This window comes from Montipora capricornis, chromosome 11 (assembly GCF_036669925.1).
Source record: "Montipora capricornis isolate CH-2021 chromosome 11, ASM3666992v2, whole genome shotgun sequence".
Classification (NCBI taxonomy): domain Eukaryota; kingdom Metazoa; phylum Cnidaria; class Anthozoa; order Scleractinia; family Acroporidae; genus Montipora; species Montipora capricornis.
This window is the reverse complement of record NC_090893.1, coordinates 37197813-37217812: the sequence shown is the minus strand read 5'-3', so window position 1 is coordinate 37217812 and position 20000 is coordinate 37197813. Positions and strand designations below refer to the sequence as shown.

The 20000-nt window shown below is 39.2% G+C and overlaps 1 protein-coding gene across 3 annotated transcripts in view; it reads right to left on the bottom strand.

Annotated features, from left to right (window-relative positions):
• LOC138022858 (uncharacterized) overlaps window positions 1–20000 on the bottom strand; it is a 295342-nt gene that overhangs the window by 147636 nt on the left and 127706 nt on the right. For 2 of the 3 annotated variants that reach the window (XM_068869845.1, XM_068869844.1), the window contains 5 exons: window positions 18882–19208; window positions 18132–18437; window positions 16986–17294; window positions 15355–15486; window positions 9485–12126 (listed from right to left, as the gene is read on the bottom strand). The exons of the other annotated variant lie outside the window; for it this stretch is intronic. In XM_068869845.1, the coding sequence (XP_068725946.1) occupies window positions 11513–12126; window positions 15355–15486; window positions 16986–17294; window positions 18132–18437; window positions 18882–19208 (1688 nt within the window). In that variant the 3' untranslated portion in view covers window positions 9485–11512. Of the gene's footprint in view, window positions 1–9484; window positions 12127–15354; window positions 15487–16985; window positions 17295–18131; window positions 18438–18881; window positions 19209–20000 lie in introns of those variants that run through there. 3 annotated transcript variants of the gene reach the window in all.

Genomic DNA, 20000 nt, shown 5'->3' with positions numbered 1-20000 from the left:
ATTAACTTCGATGATTAAACCCTGTTCCAAAAGCTCAAGGATGGCTGCTCCGACGAATTCAGAGTTTCGAAATGCTGAACGATTTTTCCTAAGAAAAAAGGCGGGAGGCAACTGTGCAAAAGGCAGCGAGTAACCTTCATTCACGATACTGGAAACAAATGGCGATGCCGCAAGACAGTCCTCCCAAAAAGAATGGCAACGAAATAAACCACCTTTAACTTAACCACGTGCTCCGCCACAAGAAAATTCAGCCTTATTCTCATAGAGCCCGGTATAAACAAAATCAGAATCTCCATATAGATCCTCGATAAAACTTGCATTGTCAACGCGCTCTAGTCAAAGCGAAGATGACTTATTCTTCGTTTTTTGTTATTAAATTAAACAAGAACTCAATCCAAAGATTTTGACATGAATTAAATGTTTAGGTTCATGCAATAAAAAAAATATAACTGCTTTGAAATCTGTCGTCCATTTTTTTTTGTCTGTGAGCTATTGTAATAACTGTTAATAACTTGACTACAATAGACATTGTAGTTTCCAGCACGATTCTGATTTGCTGGAATATTATTTTACAGGAGAAGGATATTATAACCTTGTTTCTTGTGTTCCATTTGTGCACTAGTACTTCTATTTCTCAGTGACTTCAAGCTATTTTTCTTGATTTTTCTGACCTCGTTCAAATGCAAGCATTAGGCATGAGATGTGTAATTCCTATTTCAATACTATTCCATTAATGTTTAGAGGTTAGTCAAAGCCTATTTTACATCCTATAGTATTTTCTATGTAAGTGCTATGTACATGCAATTTTTCTTTTGGACCCTCAATTTCAGTTAGGTAGATTCTATTTACACTATATGTAAATGCTAGCGCTATTCAGACCGGACCGGACCGTGTCGGATCGGATCCGATCGGAGCGTATTGACAAAACTCGGACCAGTCCCACCAAACGTAGACGGTCACCAGACAACGTGCTGAAGACAGGAGAAGTTTGTCCCTTTCTCTCTTGTGTCCTACGTTGCTTTGCTCGGGGAAGTTTTCATTTTTATTTTGGTGCTGTTTACATTTTTTGCGACCTCTAAACCACTCTGGTCGCTTTAGGTGATTTTCCATTCGTTTGGAGTATACGTTTCCAGTTTTTTCTCATAGAAGAAGTTTTTTTTTTACTGGTTTTGCGTATCCGCTTAATTACCACCCTGTTTATTTTTTGTTGAGTTTTTTTTGCGACAGTTAACTGCGTTGTATAATAAGAGCCCTTTTGCCTAATTTGTTATTGCGTAGACCTCAATATTGTAAGTACAATAGATGCGGCTGGTCAGATGGCTGGTCGGCTCCATCCTACTGTCTCTAGTGTTTATGTGGGAAATATAAATGGAATTGTCAAGGACTGGGGTAAAGTAAATAATTGTTGTCAGTTTTCATGTTTGAAGAAGAAGACCGTTCTGTGCGTACGCAGTCAATTCGCTCATTGACGACAATTTGTCACATCGTATCTTTCATAATTCCGCTTCGGAATCTGTAATCATCTCTGGAAGAAAAGGATTTCCATGAGTCTCAATAAATGACGAGACGACTACACAAGAGAGAAAGGCACAGAATTCGACTTCTCCCCTCTTCAGCACGTTGTATGGTGACCGTCTACGTTTGGTGGGAAATTTTGATACTGATCCGGTCCGAGTTTTGCCTATACGCTCCAATTCGATCCGATCCGATACCGTCCTGTCCGGTAAGGTGAGATGCGGTGCGCTCCGGTCCGATCCTGGTTTTGCCAACGGCCGAATTTACAGCAGCTTGTGATTCCAACTGCTTCATAGGAGTTTCCAACCTTGAAGATAAATATGTATAGAGAGAAAACAATGAACCTAAAACCCACTGGAATATCGCTGAAATAACCAAAGTACGCCACAAAAACACTGATAAGGTATTAAGAAGACAAGGTAAAGCATTTTTGTTCCATTCATATTCTTTATTTTCGACTCCTAAACACGCTTGCAAATTCACATACAAACTCTTGTAATTTTAAGTGATCGTGATGCTCAAATTACAACGTTAGCTTGGGGTACCTTCTGTAACCTGCTAAATCTCCCGTAACGTGTTTTGAATTAAGTTCAGGTTCTAAGGATGCTTTTTGAGGGGGGGGGGGGGGGCAATCCAAAAAAGGATTTGTGATCTCGGATCAATGGATTTTTTAGCGTGACAAAAACGCAAAATCCAAAAAAAGGATTTTTTTTCCATGACACCGCAAACAAACAAAGCCAGAGTTGCGTGCAATTTCAAAAATAAACGAGATGCTTCCGTGAAGCATACACTGGGTTGCCTGTGGTACGTGTTACAGAAAATACAACAACAACAACAACATCTTTATTTATACCATACAATGACAACAGAGAGCGAGAAAAAAAGGACAATATTACATATGTAAGGTATAAAGCCGCCTAGAAAATAACTATAGAGCTAATCTGGCTAGGAGGCAAACTAATAAACTATTTCAAATAATATTTTTCTCAGTTGCTGCATGGAGGTACAAGAATGAAGAAAAAGCAAGCACACGCACACACATAAGTCATCGTTCAAAGAAAATTGGAAAACAAAACAACAGCAACAACAACAAGAAAAAGAAAAAAAAAAGTCTCGAGAATGTCATTTTTAAGGACCGTTTAAAGTTCCAGTGGCTAAGACTCTTAAGAGATTCTTGAAGATTATTTCAAAGAAAAGCTCCTTTAAAGCGAATATTAAATCCACCATAGTTTGTTCTCACGGAAGGAATACAAAATGTAAATCTTGAGGCCAGCCTAGTTTCATAATTGTGCCTTGAAGATATAGGGGTAAAGAAATTACTGAAGGAAGATGGGAGCATATTTAAATGAAATTTAAACATTTTAATTCATATATAACATCAAGGAATTTCAGAATGTTCAAATCTTTATATAAAGGAGAAGTATGATCATTATACTGGGAAAAGGTGATGATTCTTATTGCCTTTTTCTGCAATACAATTAATGGATTTAGAGTAGTTACGTAAGTACTGCCCCAGATGGTGGCACCATATATAAGAAAAGGGTAAATAAGAGAAAAATACATTTGTTTTAAAATAGTAAGAGAGACATAATGACGCAACTTAGCTAGGATCCCAATACCCCTAGAGATTTTCTTACTTAACTGATGAATGTGTTCCTTGAAATTAAGATGAGCATCCATTACTACTCCAAGATATTTGATATGGTCCTTTTGTTTAATTGGTGTTTGGTTTACTTTCAACAAGATGGTTTTAGCTGGTTTTTTTCTGAAAAGGGTGGAAGATTATAAAATTTGTTTTATCAATATTTAAGGACAATTTGTTAGCACAAAGCCAATCATGGATATGTTTCAGTTCTTGATTCACTCTCGTTTCTAAAGAATCCAAGTCTGTTAAAAATAAATTTGAATCGTCTGCAAAGAGGTAAAAATCAAACACAGTGGAACAATTACTAAAATCATTGATATATAAAAGGAATAACAGGGGACCAGGAACTTAACACTGAGGGACACCACACGTAATTGGTTTTGAAATTGACTTAGGTTACCAATGGATACAAATTGAGATCGATTAGATGGATAGGAAACAAACCAGTCATAGCCACACCACGGATGCCATATGAGTATAGTTTAGCTAGCAAGATGCTATGGTCAACAGTGTCAAAAGCTTTACGGAGATCAAGGAATACATCACAGGAAAAAAGGCAACCTTCAATTGCTCTCTGAATTTTATCAGTAATTAGCAATAGGGCATGCTCAGTTTAATGATTTGTACGAAAACCGAACTGCCCTGAAAAAAATTATGTTGTGTTTGTCTAGGAATTTAGTTAGTCTATTAAAAATTAACTTTTCTAGAATCTGATTAAAAATTGGAAGAGGAGATATTGGTCTGTAATTTGTTAGCAACAGACGAGATCAATACAATACAATACATACTTAATTGACCGCTCCCCATAGGGGTTTTTCAGGGACAATGAAACAACGAAACGACGGAACAGAACAACAACAGCTGTTAAGAATCCCAACTGGCCGGAGGCAAACCATTTGGCTATTTACAAGTGCAGCTGGGAAGTTGAACCAGGGACTACCAGGATCAAATTCAACGAGTGGTCAGCGCGGGTCTTGCACCCGGGATCTCCGGATCTCAAGGCAACCTTCCAGACTTGTAGACAGGAATAACACGTGCAATTTTAAAAGCATCAGGAACAGAACCAGAGGAAAATGAGAAATTATATAAAATCTCCAGAGGCTTAGAGATCACAAACTTTAAAATCTTCAGAAGGGGAACAGGGATACTAAAGGGGCCACATGCTTTCCAGATCTAAGACTAGAAATAATATCTTGAATTTCTTGAAGAGAAGTGGCACTAAGAAAAAAAGCTGTTAGTTAATGGCTTAAAAAGAAAGGTCGAAAAGTTGAGAACGCATGTTTTATGAGTCAAATTGAGTCATCTTGACGTTTGAAGGCCAATAAATATCCAAGGTTTTGATCTAAACTGGATTTCCTTTCTTGAAAGCTTCCTCAGAGGCACGTGAGAATTAATAATTTCATTCGATCTAGTAATAAAGCAGGAAAATATATCATTAATATTATCCATGTCATGAAACGAGATGCTTCCAGGAAGCATACACTGGGTTGCCTGTGGTACGTGTTACAGAAAATCAGAAGGCACTGAATTGTGTGGCATTGAATTACAGCATTCCAGTCTCTGAAGAATAAAAAAATAAAAGAGAAGCGAGAAACATTGCCCTCAGGGCTGATAATTTTCAAGTTCCCTCACAACTTCTTTTCACCACAAGTTTAAGCTTGCCCTCTGAGCATCTGACAGGTTTGTAATACTAAAAGTAAAGTTCACTGAAGTTTTCCCCTGTCCGGCGGGGTTAGTAACTGGATGGGTGACCTAAACAATATATCCCCCATGAAACAGAAGCATCGGACCGAAAATGCTATTAACGCTAACAAATGCGAACTCAGCATAGTACAGATTTTGTTAGCTTGCTTTATGCAAAACAAATATTGATGCAAAAGTAAATAACTATTGATACACAGTTTTTAGAAAGAGCACAAAGAAGTTTCCGGGATGGTCGATAGAGAACAAAATATTTACGACATGAAAACAACATTAATTTTGAAGCGTGAATATGGAATATAAAAAGTTACGATCAGCGACAAACATTTTGGAATATTTTTGCAACGCTCAATTTTGTTATTCTACTTTTGGCTGCACAAATAGATCGCAAAATCGAAAGTGACATCGCTGGAATCCAGCGGGCGCCGTGATTAAGTTACTGCGGCATGTTTACTCACCAGACAGTGAAACATCTGTGTCAAATGATGACAAGATACCGGGTTTTCGTAAGTTTCTTTTTCTGTCTAGTTTTATAAAGTCTGACAATAAATGAGCGATTTCAAATCAAAGATCACAATCGCCCACCATTGTTTCTGCAAAGTCAAAAATTTACTCTCCAAGACGAGATTATTTATCACCAGGTAATTCCATCATTTTGGGAATAGCAGCTACTTTATTGTTCATCGGTGTCACAATTTTTCACTGATTTTTGGGCTTATTCTGTTAAAACTCAAGCACGCTTCCAACAGACCTGTTTATTTTCGTGAACCTTTCCTGCTTACAGGGCAATACTAAAAGTATCCTCAAACAACATATTTGCTATTAGAGACAAAAACCCCTTCCTATTTCATTACGTGCGTGAAGAGAAAAAACTCAATCGTTCCAAATATGCGCAATATTACAACAAACTAAAATTTCCGGATGAAACCTTTTCCTTGAATAATGAAGCACAAAATAGACGACAAATTTTCTTTCAAATAATTCTTGGCTGTCACATTTCCAATTATTATTTTTACCTGAAGACTGTGCAGAGTTGATGACAGATCCACTTAAGGTGTTCGATTCGTTCTCTGTCTTTGTTGAACCCATAAGTTACTAGAGGATTTTGCATTTGGTTTCAGTGTTCTACATAACAGTACACTTGGTACAATATTAGAAATGCAGCTCACTTTGATTTTGGCTCGACGGGCGACAGATTGTTGTCGAAGTCCGTTACTCGTCGCTTTTAAGATTCCACCGCCTGTCTTGTTCAGTATCCAATTGACTTGCCATTATTGAGCCTCATAAGGATATATTTTGTTCAAAGATCCACTAAAACGCCACACACGTTACATGACTTTCGACGCCATTGCCGGTTAAGTTAATACTGTGTCCACCAGAGAAATCTACGCATTTCCCACTACCCACTCGATACTAAGAAAAAACGCGCAGAAGGCTCTATGCACAAAGACACCACTTAGCAGGGGAGTGACAGGCAAGACTTTTACCGACACGGAAAAAAAAAAAAAGAAAAAAAACAAATGAAACGCAGATCCCGACTGGGTAAATAGTCATTTAATTATACAAATGAGGACAATAATCAAAATTCGTGTTAAACGGTATGAATTTGTGGATGTAGTTGAGGGCTCTGACTGAGGGTGCTTTCGATTGACCATATTCCGGAATAAGAATACATGGAATATAAGTTAGGAATCCTTCGTTTTTACGGACATTCACACTAAAATTGTCAAACATCGGGTCACCTCGCAGCTCTTACAAGGTCTCACCTGATTGGAGACCACCCTTGAGGTTTAACAAAAGAACAAATAACAGAAACAATGGACCCTAGGCCTAAAACAAAAGGGCCATTGTTTCTGTTACCCTAGGCCTAAAACAAAAGGGCCATTGTTTCTGTTATTTGTTCTTTTGTTAAACCTCAAGGGTGGTCTCCAATCAGGTGAGACCTTGTAGGAGCTGCGAGGCTACCGCAAACATCTGCTAAAATGCTATTTTAAACATATTTTTATTATCCTTGCTGCTTCGAAACACTCCAAACATACCGTCTTAAATCATCACTTCACGTATTCTTATTCCGGAATAGGGTCAATCGAACGCGCCCTAAGTGAATAAAGACACGAGTCCGGTTAGCTCGGTAGGTAAAGCATCAGGCTTTTATTCTGAGGGTCAAGGGTTCAAGTCTCATATCGGGAAAATGAATTGGATTATGTTGGTCTAGTAAAGGAAGCAGTACTAGACTTGTGATTATTTCCTTCATGTTCTTTTTGAAAATGGTTCTTTTGAAATTGTTTGGTGAACACAAGTGAGGCTAAAAGGAAATACTCAGCTAATTATGTTGTTCACAACCCTGTTACGAGCAGTCAAAAAATGAATTTTAATACACTTGTTGCGAATCAAATACATAGACCCTTTGCATAAATGCTGAACTTGATACATCCTTAGCCTCGTGTTTGTGTTTCAAGACAAAGGATTTTTCTCATGAATGTGAGGCTCAGGATGTATCAAGTATTGTTATTCAAATTTGGGCGCCATTTATGCAAAGGGTCTATGCGGGTTACATAAGTTACAAAAGTCTATTGTCGTCAGTTTACCGTTTCTGTCGCACCATAGGGTCAGTTTGCCTTTAGGTCGCATACGTTTGGCTTCCATATGTGTTAGGCCTTATCACGGTTTTGAAGGCCATTTTGACGGGTAGGCAAAGTGTGTCGCATGTCAAATAATTTTCGTTAAACGCTAGTTCGGCATGGGTCGCACTTGGCAAAGTAAAAAATTATGAATCGCAAACTGAAGGTACAGGGTAAAGGATTATAAAGACCAATTTTTAGGGACTAGCCTTCGTTAAAAGCTGCGTAGTAGCGTTTTCTATTTTTCCATACATTTGTTTGTAATTGTTACTGAAAATTCGCGGGAAAAAAAAATTACAAACAAATCTATGGAAAAATTGAAAACGCTGCCGGGCATCTTCTGTGAAAGGTTAGTGCCTAAAATTTGGTTTGTACAACCTTTTGCCCTGTACCTTCAGTTCTCAATTCATAATTTTTTCACAACTAGCGTTTAACGAAAATTATTTGACATCGGATTCCCATATAAACACTACAAATTCTTTACGCTTTGCCTACCCGTCAAAATGGTGGTCAAAAGCGTGATAAGGCCTATTCTGCTTCTGGTCCTGGAAACATACTGGCTCATGAGATGGCTGGGTAGGGAGCGTTCTTGAGGCGCGGACGGCAACCATTGCTCAGTATCTTTTCTCCATTAGAGATGATTAGAATAAAAATCTGTGAGACATCTTTGTCCTGACACGCAAAATGTTCTCTTCCGGTTGCCATCCGCGCCTCAAAAACGTGCGTGCTAAAGCTCCCTATTATTGCAAGTTGATGCTGAGTCGATCTATGCTTTTACAATTGCCGTTTTGTCCCTGTGAAAGAGCTGTAGGTGAGCGAAGAAGTTTCTTGTATGCCGTTTAGGTGCTGTCTCACATTCAGCTGCAAATGCCCCTTCACCTAATTCAACATTGACAAAAGTTAGATTGCTGCTACCTTCCTTGTCTTCTGATTCCCCCTTTACAGGCTCAAGCGAAATGACCGATCATGATCCCGCACTTATTGCATCACTTACCAAATGCTGAGCAACTTTGTTGGCGGGGTTAGTGATGGCTGCCACGACAAGCAAAGTGGTGTTGCTGTCCCAGTCGTAGGTGTTGTCTTATTCGTAAAGTTTACTTGCTCCTGCTGGGTACTTTGGGCGGATTTTATTTTATTGTTTCCTTCGCCATGGTCTGACTTGATACTCAGCTAATTATACGAATGAGGATAATAATCCAAATTCGTGTTAAACGGTATGAACTTGTGGATGTACTTGAGGGCTCTGAGTCAATAACCAACGACCCGAGCCCAGTTAGCTGAGTCGGTAAAACATCAGACGTTTAATCTGGGGGTCATTGGGTTCAGGTCCCACCCATAACGGGCGAGTAAATCATATCATGTTAGTTCAACCTTCTTTTCGGCTTAAGGAAAGCGGTAGTGGATTTGTCATTATTCCTTCATGTTATTTTTGATTTCATTTTAGTTGTGTTGAAAATGGTTTCGTGAACGAAAGTGAGGCTAAAAGAAAGTACTCAGCTAATTACATGAATGAGGATAATAACCAAAATTGGCATGAAACGGTTTAAACTCGTAGATGTAATAAAGGGATCTGTCTCAGGTAGAGCATCGGACATTTAGAAGAGGGTCACGGGTTCAAGACCCAAATCGAGCGAATGAATTAGATCTCGACTTCCGTTCAAAGGAAGCAGTCGAGGAATCGTGATTATTTCCTTTGTGTTCTTTTTGATTTCATTTTAGTTGTGTTGAAAATGGTTTCGTGAACGAAAGTGAGACTAAGAGAAAGTACTCAGCTAATTATATGAATGAGGATAAAAATCAAAATTCGTGTTAACAACAACACGAGCCCGGTTAGCTCAGTCGGCAGAGCATCAGACTTTCAATCAGAGTGTCATGCTGGGTTCAAGTCCCATCGTGACGATAGTCGAGGAGGACTCCCTTGAGGAAAACAACACATAAGAAAGAAAAGAAAACCAAACCCCTTCCCTCGATCACGCAACACACTACCATGTACTACTTAATTCACAACAACTTTATTAACTTATAAACAATATAAGAAAAAAAAGCAAGGAAAAAACTAATCATAACGGCTAATCCTAAAATTAATCGAGTTCTTAAAATTTAAACTAATTCCTAACTAATTCGTGAGTAAATACAATCCTTAAAAGCGTCTAAAACGATAACTGCCATCTTTCAGGGGCGTAGCATGAGATTTTGAAGGTGTACGCACACGAAGAATGTTTCGAGCGCCCAAAGAAGGACGAGCTGGGAACATTCTCCTCCAGAAAAATTTTATGTCTGTTTTCAAAGAATTCTGGGTAGATTTTGGTTCTAGATCCTTGAGTCCAAAATTCTGGATTTAACGTGTTGCATTCGTTTGGTCAACTCTTTCGACACTTTTCAAAAGCGTCCAACGATGTTGGATGATTTTGGATCCGTTTGGTCAGGCGTCTATGGGTTAATGAAAAGATACTGAAAATACTCACACAGACAGACCAGTGTCACTCGAAATTTAAAAAACGTGGCCCGATTTTATAATTACTAAAAGAAATTAATGTCTCCATGGAATAAGGATGCCCGAATTTGAGCTGTACGCACGGGCGTACGTGCGTATATGGACGCTACGCCCGTGTCTTTGACTTACATTTACTACAGTTTACTATGCTTAAAGTTTTCAGGCCAGTTCCTCTTCACTGTGTAAACATTTCCTTGTGGCAAAACCACGCTTCAGTCGGCTTCTTGTTCTTTGAATATTGTTTCTCGCCCGAACTCCTTCCGTTCAGTCTTTTGCTGCTGTTATCCTTTTTCAGTCCTTCTTCCTCCTACTCTCTTTCTGTCAGTTCGGTTCATAAGTCGCCGTTATCAAAGGGATTTCGTCTTTAAAGTCTTGTCGCGGCTCCTGCTAATGGCTCTTAGCAGTGATACACGAAAATATCTTCTCCACCTTCAACTTCCCTCTTAACGTTCGTTCTTCAACTCTTTTTCTTCTCCAACTGGCCGCCAACGCCAACGTCTTTTACAGATATATAGTTCAAATTACAACATGCATTTTTACGTGACTACATAACATCTACATCTACATGTCCCTGCTCTCGGCAGTGGCTGTTTTTGCTTAGGTGCCCTTATACACCACAAACCTTTTTAGAGACATTACGCCAGGCCGACCACTTCTGCTGCAAAGAGCATACTCACAGAGGACAGCCACAACGCCGGGAACTTCGTCCCCTACTCTTCTCGAATAGTGTGTGGGTTCTTTAACGTCCCACAGGGAAGTTATAAACATGGAAGATATTTGTAGGACGGGGCCTACAGTTTTTAGTCCATATCCGAGAAGACTTAAAAGTCTAACCATTTGCTAATGTAATTACAAAGGTAGCACTTTCTCCCCAGTTATTTTAAGACACTGAGTTTTAGTCCTGCCGGAGTCGAACTCACGACCTCCCGCATGGCAGCCCGGTGCTCAACCAACTGAGCCACCGGTGCGCAGTGGCACTAACAACACTAAAAATAAGTTCATTAACACTAAGACAGGTAATACACTACGCTGCAAGGAATAAAAACAACACTTATCGGCAATATAGTAAATACTAACGAACTACAATAGTAAACTAAGACGACAACTAATTAGAACTTTATGACAACTTTCACATCTCACTCGTGGCACTTGCAAATGCAACAACTAGTTATACTATATAACATATTCTGGTACACTATTTGTCCCCATACACCAAGTAACTACCGAGATCCCAGGGTTCCCCATATATATCCTAAAGCTTGGTTTACATTGCGGCATAAGCATAACGAAGTTCACACTTGTTGCATAAACATAAGAGAAATTGACGTATACGCAAGCAGTTATTAATGTAACATAAGCATAAGCATAATAAAATAAAAACGATTCCTTTTTCTTATGCTTATGCTAATCCCGGTTTACACAGCTAAGGCTTATGCCAACTGAATTTTAAAACGTTTATCATTTTGCAGAAAAACCTTCCACCTGAAGATAAGCTTTATTCTGGGCGATTTCTGCAGTCCTTTCCTTATCGCCGAGTTAAGAAAGGCTCTGCTGGCAGGCTGGGTTCACTTTCGTTTTACAACAAACTTTTGTTAGCAAGCCTGATAATTGCTCTTTCTTCCTTTTTAGTGTGAATTTGCTTGGGATGAGCGACTTGGTATCCAATGTGTCCACCAATTCTTCTACCATCGAAGCACTCAATGATCTGTTCGCAATCGAAACAAATTCCAGTATCCTCTTTTTCCACGTGGTCGCTTCCTCTTTGCTGGTGTAGTCGATGAAGGTCTTGTGACGAAGACTCTTTGGTATGTCCTGCGGTTTTACGTCATCAATCTTCACCACGATCAAGGACCTGTTTTCGTCGTTCCGCGCAGCTCTAAAAAGGGCCATGTCCATCTCATCTTTGCAAAAACCGCTGGATAGATAGTTTCTTGACATCACAAAAATCACTTTGCGACTGCTGTACACACTATCCGCCATGTTATCGAAAAACGCTTTGCCGGGAATGAAGTCGCGGGAGTGAATGATGTACTCGATATTGCTTCCATCGAAAAGAGGTTGCAAATTGTCTTTCACCCAGTCGTAGTCTTTAGAGCTGTAGGATACGAATACATCGTGGGTGAACTGACAATCAGGTCCTTCTTGAGCATCTGTGAAAATAACACACATTCACTTTCACTTTATTAACAAACAAATAACTATTGTAAAAACATGTACAAACACCATGGTAGCCAACAGTTAGCATGGCTATTCTAGGCAGGCCACTTACACGACGACAATATGACTGGCTCTCACAACAAAGTAAGCAAAAAGACACTTAGAAATTGACAAGAGTTACACAAACAAGAATTACACAAACAAACGCCTCGTACGTAAGAGAGAAAAAAAGTTCTAAAAATGATTTGAGGTATTGTAGGTAACTGTTAAAGAAAAGCCATATACGTTGAAAGATCAATGAAGCGCATATCAACATTCATCTCCACAATTTCAAAAAACTTTAGAAGCAATTCGTTCAATTTTTGTTTAAAGTGTGTTTTCCTCAACCTCGTTCCCAGGCCTTCTCTTCCCTGCCTCTTTTGTCTCCCCAACGACAAGGGAGGCAGAGAATAGAGACACTGGGAACGAGGTTGTGTTTTCCAAAGCTGGCGAGGTTCAGAGGGGATATCTGATACCAATCCATATTTTCGTACCATTTCTATAGAAGGGAAATAACCGTTGGTTTGTTCTCGACATTTGAACGTGGAAGTTTCCAGTTATTGCATTGGCCCCTTCAAAAGGGTATTTTATTTCGCAATTGTACTAAAAGAAGTGTTATAGAGTGTTTTCACTAACGTGATTAGTACCCTTGTTTTTCCACCTAGGCAAAAGAAAACGTTTGCACAGTAGTCCATGAGTAGGAGCTTGTCTCTCCCATACAAGCCCCATGAGTCAACCTTTGCTCGTATCTTTCTATTTTTAGAACGCCACGAGCTCTCCGGCACTGCATGCACTGTTTAAAATGGCCAATCAGAATATAGTCTTTGTCTAACGAAGACAAAACTAGCAAAAGCAATGTATGAAAACTGTGCAAATTGATGTAAATGGATGTAAATGTGAGTCTCCTGCTGAAGGGTTAGTTCTAAAAATGGAAAGATACGTGCAAACATTGACTCAAGGACATAGTGCACATGAAGGCTCCTACACATGTGTTCCTGGTTTGCATAATCATAGAGCTCAATTCCCTGAGGATTAGTTGGGGACACCAACATGGCCGACGTTCCTTTGTTTAGGGACACCAATATGGCCGCCGTTTCTTTGTTTAGGGACACCAACGTGGCCTCCGTGACATCACGTGAAAACACTCTATATATTGAACCTGGTGAATGAAATAAAGGCATCGATCATTACTCGGGGATACTCGGAAAAAATCCGATTGCTTCTTTAAAAGAGTCGAACCTAAAGTCTTGTTCACATTATGTCACGATTGTGATCGAATTATAATCGAATTAAATATGAAGTGGGTTCACATCAACTAATTACAGTCTCTGATTATAATTTGATTATAATTACTTCAAACAACCTCAACGGGGTTGTTTGAAGTAATTACTTTGCGTAATTGAACAGAATGGCGAACACGTGGTGGTATGAGCCGACGAAACCTCAATCGCTTTATGGAGCGAAGATTTAGATTTGTCATCTTCTGTTCTCAGAAGCTATCCTTGGTTCTCTCCTCACTCAAGCATGGTGATGATGATCGTGGCAGCCACGCGATAAGGTGCCATTTTTTCTCACTCTGCGATGTTACCCTCCCTATTGTATTTGAATTTTCGCAGACGTGAACAGAACCATAATTGAATAAAAGTGAATGGAGTATGATAGCCTGAATTGCACTTCCGTTGAGCATAATCAACATTGAGTGTGAACACGGCTTAAGACTACTAGTTCGGATAATAATTATCATATACAGGACATATAACATCTTTCAGTTCGATGGCAAAAATGCTTGTTTGTCACATTTGTCACTTGAAATAAGTAAACATAATTGCTAATCACACATGGGACCGGGTGCTGAGGCGCTTTCCTAGTCGCCCGTCACGTGATTTGTCAGTTGAACCTAGTTAATGGCCTGGCTCCCACGAGTCTCCGATAGCTCAGTGCTCGAGCATCCGAACTAGTTAGTAATTGGAAGATCGTAGGTTCAACTCCGGCAAAGTCCTCTTAATACCACTTGTGAGAATCATTTGGGTGACAGTTCCTTTCACGTGATTTTTGAAATAAGATTGATGTCCAGTCGAGTGTCGACAACCATTTTTTTCTTTCAAACGAGTCGAGTATCGTGTTGTATCGAGATTATCGAGGAAATGAAAGCAGTTGTGTTCGTTGAATACGTAGTGCGTCGATTGCTTTCTTTTTTACCCTTTTGTTTTGTTTATTATACCACTCTGTCTCCTTCACCTTTCTCGAGGTGAGCATCCTTCGAAAAGGTCTGACAAGGCGCTCATAACCAGAAGCCTACAACTCCAATACTTGGGTTTCACTCACGTGATCAACAGCCATGTTTTTCAACCAAAAGAATAGAAAGAGTTTGCATAACAGTTGAGTTCAATTCCCGGAGGATCGGGACTTCAACATGGCCGCCGCTTCATTGTTTGGGGACTCCAACATGGCAGCCGTGACGTCATGTCAAGAATACTAGTAGCTCTATGTAACGGCATTTGATCAAGCTATTTTCAGACGAGTTATTAAATAGGATTTGGCTTGCACGAGTGAAGAGTTCCGTTCTACAAATACAATGAAGTTGTAGGATCGTAGTCATGGGATGCTGGTTTGACTTAGATCGCAGTTTGCAAGAAAATTCTACAAAAGTTTGGGGGTTTAAATCCCGCGGCAAATTTATTTGCTTCACGGTTTGAACAGGTATTCACATGATTTCGAGTACGATTTGGGATACATAATCTTGAGAGTAAATTCTCCTATGGCTAACGAGCGTTGCACGAGCCGGAAGGGCTAACGAGGTAAATCATGCATGAGATAACTCTTATCGTGTTTATTTCGAGTCATGACTCACTAGCCCCGCCTACATTAACGTTATTCACTGAAAATGACAACCACGATTGACATCGACACGCTAGCACTTGTGGAAACGAACAAACCACTTCCCCTCCCCCCCCCCCCAAAAAAAAAAACCTCACAAACTCTGAATTCAAAGGTTGTTACTTTCCCCTAACCTGGACGCCATTTTCTTTCATTGCGCTTTCGAGACGTTCCTGTCAGTTAATTTAATTTCAACTTTCTGCTCCGTTTGGGATTAATTGACGAGTTCTTGGCCAATGAGCATGCTGAAAATTTGCATGGTTAATTTTAACTTTTGAATCGGTTTCTTATTCCGATTTACTTACATTTCTGAGCAAAGAAAGCCATTTTACGCTTCCGCCTTCTGTGCCGCCAAACAAGGTAGCAAAACAACGTGACCATTAAAGCCAAAATGAAAGAGACCACTGTGACAACTGTTAGAATCCAATGTTTCTTCCCTGTGGATGCGATAAAACACACAAAACGTCAACTGGGCAAAAGACACAAGCCACCTGAGTTCCTTGACACTTGACGCTTTTCAAGAGTTTGTCATTGTTTGTTGTTGTGTGCATTTCTGGTAATATCTCTAAAGTGCCCCTGTGATCAGAAAATCAATTCTTATTTTTCTTTTGATTGCAAAGCTATTTTAACTAAGCGGTAAGCCACCAAAGTTTTAATAAGCTGCATTCACTCTAAATTTGAAGCTACTGAGCCTTTGACGTCACTTTTTCCTAGATCCAAACCTCTTAGGTCCAATGCGTGAGTAATGGCGGACCGTGAAATCCAAAACTTACAATCAAAGCAAACTGCCTTTGGATAGAAATCAAAACACAACATTTTGCTAGTGAGGTGTTAAGCAAATACACTTTCAAAATCTGAAGAAAAAAAGGAAGTGATTTTTTTTATCACTTCGACATTTTAAGCTTTTATAAAGTGTTGCAATAAGTAGTTTTAAATGGTGCACAATCTGTCCCCATAAGTTCTATTACCCACTTCAGCATAAAAACAAAATCACATCTTCATGAAACTGGCACAGTTAAATACAATTCCTGAATAATTTTGGTAACTATAATTTTCACAAGATGAAACATACCACAGAAACATTTAACTCAAAGTCTTCAGGCCTCTGTCCACCTTTCAGTTATATAATTATCCAGTATCTCACTGCTACTCGTAGGCAGACCTCAATACATGTTCACTGGATTTCACTTCGTTACCTCATGCTTTCTCCCAATGACAAAGAGATTTCAAGAAAATGAAAGAAAAGTATATGTTTGAAGTGCGGGTTATAGATGAAATGTAGAAATTACCCTCTAATGTAACTGGACAATTTCAACATGCAGTTGTCCCTTATGGACACTAGAAACATTCAGTTGGCTTCAACGAGATTCGATTGACCTCTGCGACGCCGGTGCTATGCTCTACAAACTGAGCAAGGAATCCACACAGTTGGTAGCATGTCAATTTGGTGGGATCATTTGTTACCATGAAAGGATTCAATGGTAGAGCATCACAGAAGTCATGGGTTTGAATCCGGTTGAAGCCGCCTGAATTTCCCAGGTGTCTGTAGTGTAAGAAACAACACTGTTTCAATTTCCAGTTAAGTGCAAGGATCGCTTCTACATCTCGTCTGTAACCTGCACTTCAAACACATACATTTCTTTCACTCATCAAATCCTTTCATGGGAACGAATGATCCCAACAAATTGACCCGCAAGTCCCAGCTGTGTGGCTTCATGGCTCAGTTGGTAACCCATTCCACCAGCATAGCAGAGGTCATGGGTTTGAATCCCGTTGAATTTGCAGCCTGAATTCTTCAGGTCTTTGTAAGAGACAATTGTTTAAATTGTTCAGTTACGTGAGAGGATGGCTTCTACACTTCAGATTTCAAGAGAGTCAGCCCAAAATAGATAACATGATCCGATCAATGTTTAATGTACCAATAATCATCACTTACCAGACCCTTTCGTTGTTACAAACTGAGCAGAACTCTTTGGTCCATCACCAGGAGAAGTGTAGGCCAACACCTGCAATTCATATTCTGTAGATTCTTGCAATCCAGTAACAGTCTTTGTGTAAACTGCAGCATTGGAAGCGTTGACCAACTGAACATTTGGTTTGTCTTCTGACCCTTTCCTATTAATAAGCAACTTAAATCCTTTGATTATTCCATTTCTGGAGCCTGTGGGTGGCAGCTGCCATGATGCTGTGACACTTGTAGAAGTGTTTGCAGTCACTGCAAATTTACTGGGAGCTTTTGAGGGAACTTAAAATAAACAAATCAAAAAATAATAAATGATTCTTGTTCATTAATTCGTGTTACATGTGTTACAAGGAAAATTTAAAGAAAATTATCAAGGTTCTCTAGGCTTTGGTACGTAACCATCGGTGGGAATTTCATTATATCCTGTTCCACTGTCCCTAACGGTGGGAATGGTTTCTCGCACTCACTTTTTCCTTGATCCCAACCATTTTTACGCTAATCCCCACAAACTGAGAACCTGGAACAGGCTTTACAGCATCATTAAAAATAGATATGTTCTATACAGAGATAGTTCAGACTTGGAAACTTCTAGAAAAAAATACAAAAGGAGCATTAATTCGGTTAGTTGTCTTGTTTGTGTGTGTTAGCAATCTGGTCTCATGTGATCTGAAAAGCGATAGAAGAAGGGACTTCCGTGAGGCTGAGGTTAGGGTTACATGTAGGGTTAGGGTTCGAATCCCATTCAAGCCTGGATTTTTTAGTCTTCCTTTTTATTGCTCAACTAACCGTAATGATCTTTCCAAATTTCATTTCATTCTATTCTACAGCTCAAATATATATCTAGGTTCATACTTTCCATAAAAAGGTTTACTTTTGTTCAGGGAAAAAGTGATGACTGGAACATTCCAGTGGTACGTACAAGTACATGGAACAGGTGCACATGCAATGTAAACTAATGTAATAAGCCATGAAAAAAACTAAAGACAATATAATCTGCAGCCTTAAAACAAAGACTTTCGTTTTTTACCTATACATTAATTTAAATGGGTGACAGGCTGACTTACCTAACTTAAAGGGAGCCTTGTTTTAACAAAAGTTAAATTGAACAATATCACTTACTATCTTCCTTTGTTCTTGCGAATTCAACAGAACTGTTCATTCCATCACCAGCGGAGGTAAAAGCCAACACATGAAATCCATATTGTGTAAATTTAGCCAATCCGGTGACATTTTTTGTGTACATCGTGACGTTGGAAACAGAAATGTTTTCTAGTCTGTTAATATCGGAGCCTTCTTTCCTGATGAATATCTTAAATCCTCTAATGATTCCATGTCTGGAGTCGGGGGAAGGAAGCTGCCAGGACGCTATGATAGCTGTAGATGTGTTAGCAGTCACTGTAAAATTGCTAGGAGCTTTTGATGGGACTGAAAGATTTTAAATGCAGCAAAGACAAGAAATCAGAAATGAACTTTGCCCATGGAGTGAAATGTGATTCAACCATTCTCAATTGAAAAGCAACTTTCTTCCTTTCTTCCCAATAATTAAAGGAGATTAATTTCATGAAGGAAGTGACATTTTAAATGAAGAAAGATGGCTTGTTAGGAACAAAAATAATCTAAAATAAATGAATAAATCAATCAATAAGTATAAACACCATGGCATATTCCACATTTGCAAATATGTCAATTTCTTTCAACTGCATTTGACTACTTTCTCCAACACCACATGGAATAATTGGAGATAGAAAATCTATAAGAAAGGATCAGCTGTGTCTATGGCCATAGGGAATTGCAATTTTCATTGCTGTAATTCACGACAATGCCCCCAATTGACTATACTAAGCCTGAGAAACTGAAAGAGTCCCTTACCATCTTCCCATGTCCTTGCAATCTTCGAGGAACTCTTTGGTCCACACCCCACCGAACTGAAGACGCACACTTTAAATTCATATTCTGTGAATTTCTCAAGCCCTGTGACTTCCGAGGAGAAAACCCACAAGCCATTCTCAATTCGAACGATTTTGGCATCTTTGATAATTTGTATCTGTGGTACGTTGGAGCCTTCCCTTTGGTATAGAAGTTTAAAGGACATCAACTTTCTTTCGTTGTAGTACCGTTTTGAAAGTTTCCAATAGGCAGCGACACTAGTCGACGATTGTGCAGTCAACTTGACAAGAATAGGAGCTTCAACAGGAACTGGTATGAAGAAAAAGGAACTGCTGAGTACAGGAGAATGCCGCACAAGTCCAGAAACACCGTTGCTTAATTCAAATGTGCTAGAAAATCGTTCTTTTCACGTAACTTTTCAACCCATCCAGTCTACCTCTGAAATGTGGATTATCTACAATTCCAAAGCTACTATTGTCAATTTAGGACCCTTAGCGCTTGAAAGGGATTATGGGAAATGAATAAAAATCCGAACCCCAATGCCTAAACTCGCTGGACTCGAACCTGGGAATGTTGGATGAATAACCCTTTCACCAAACCACTAGAGTACCGCAGCGCTATAGCCAGAAAATTATTTTTTTAATTACGTCAATACATTTTTTCTTCCCAATGTCGCAGTAAACGTGTATTATCACCAGCTAAGAAACAAGTTTAAACAGGAGAAAATGTGGATTACCAAACTTCAAGAAAAAGCTAACCATTTTAAATCAAGTACTAGACTTAACCACTATTCAGCAATGATTTTATATATACTACTTCGTGTTGATAAATAATTTGTGCAATTGTAAGCCAGTTGATCTTTAGTTGTTACGTGGATAAAAACAGTTCCTTTGCAGTGGGTGCTCCAGGTTGCAACTTTAACTTTTTTTTTTCTTTTCATCTGCTACCACAAGTCCTGGGACAGAGTAATCTAAATTGACGATAACAGTCAATCCAGAAAAAGCTTGGAATCGTCGATAATCGTCATTTCAGACGTAGAGGATATGTCGAACTTTTACAATACTAACAGAAGGCTGTCAAGTACTATTCCTGAACATATAC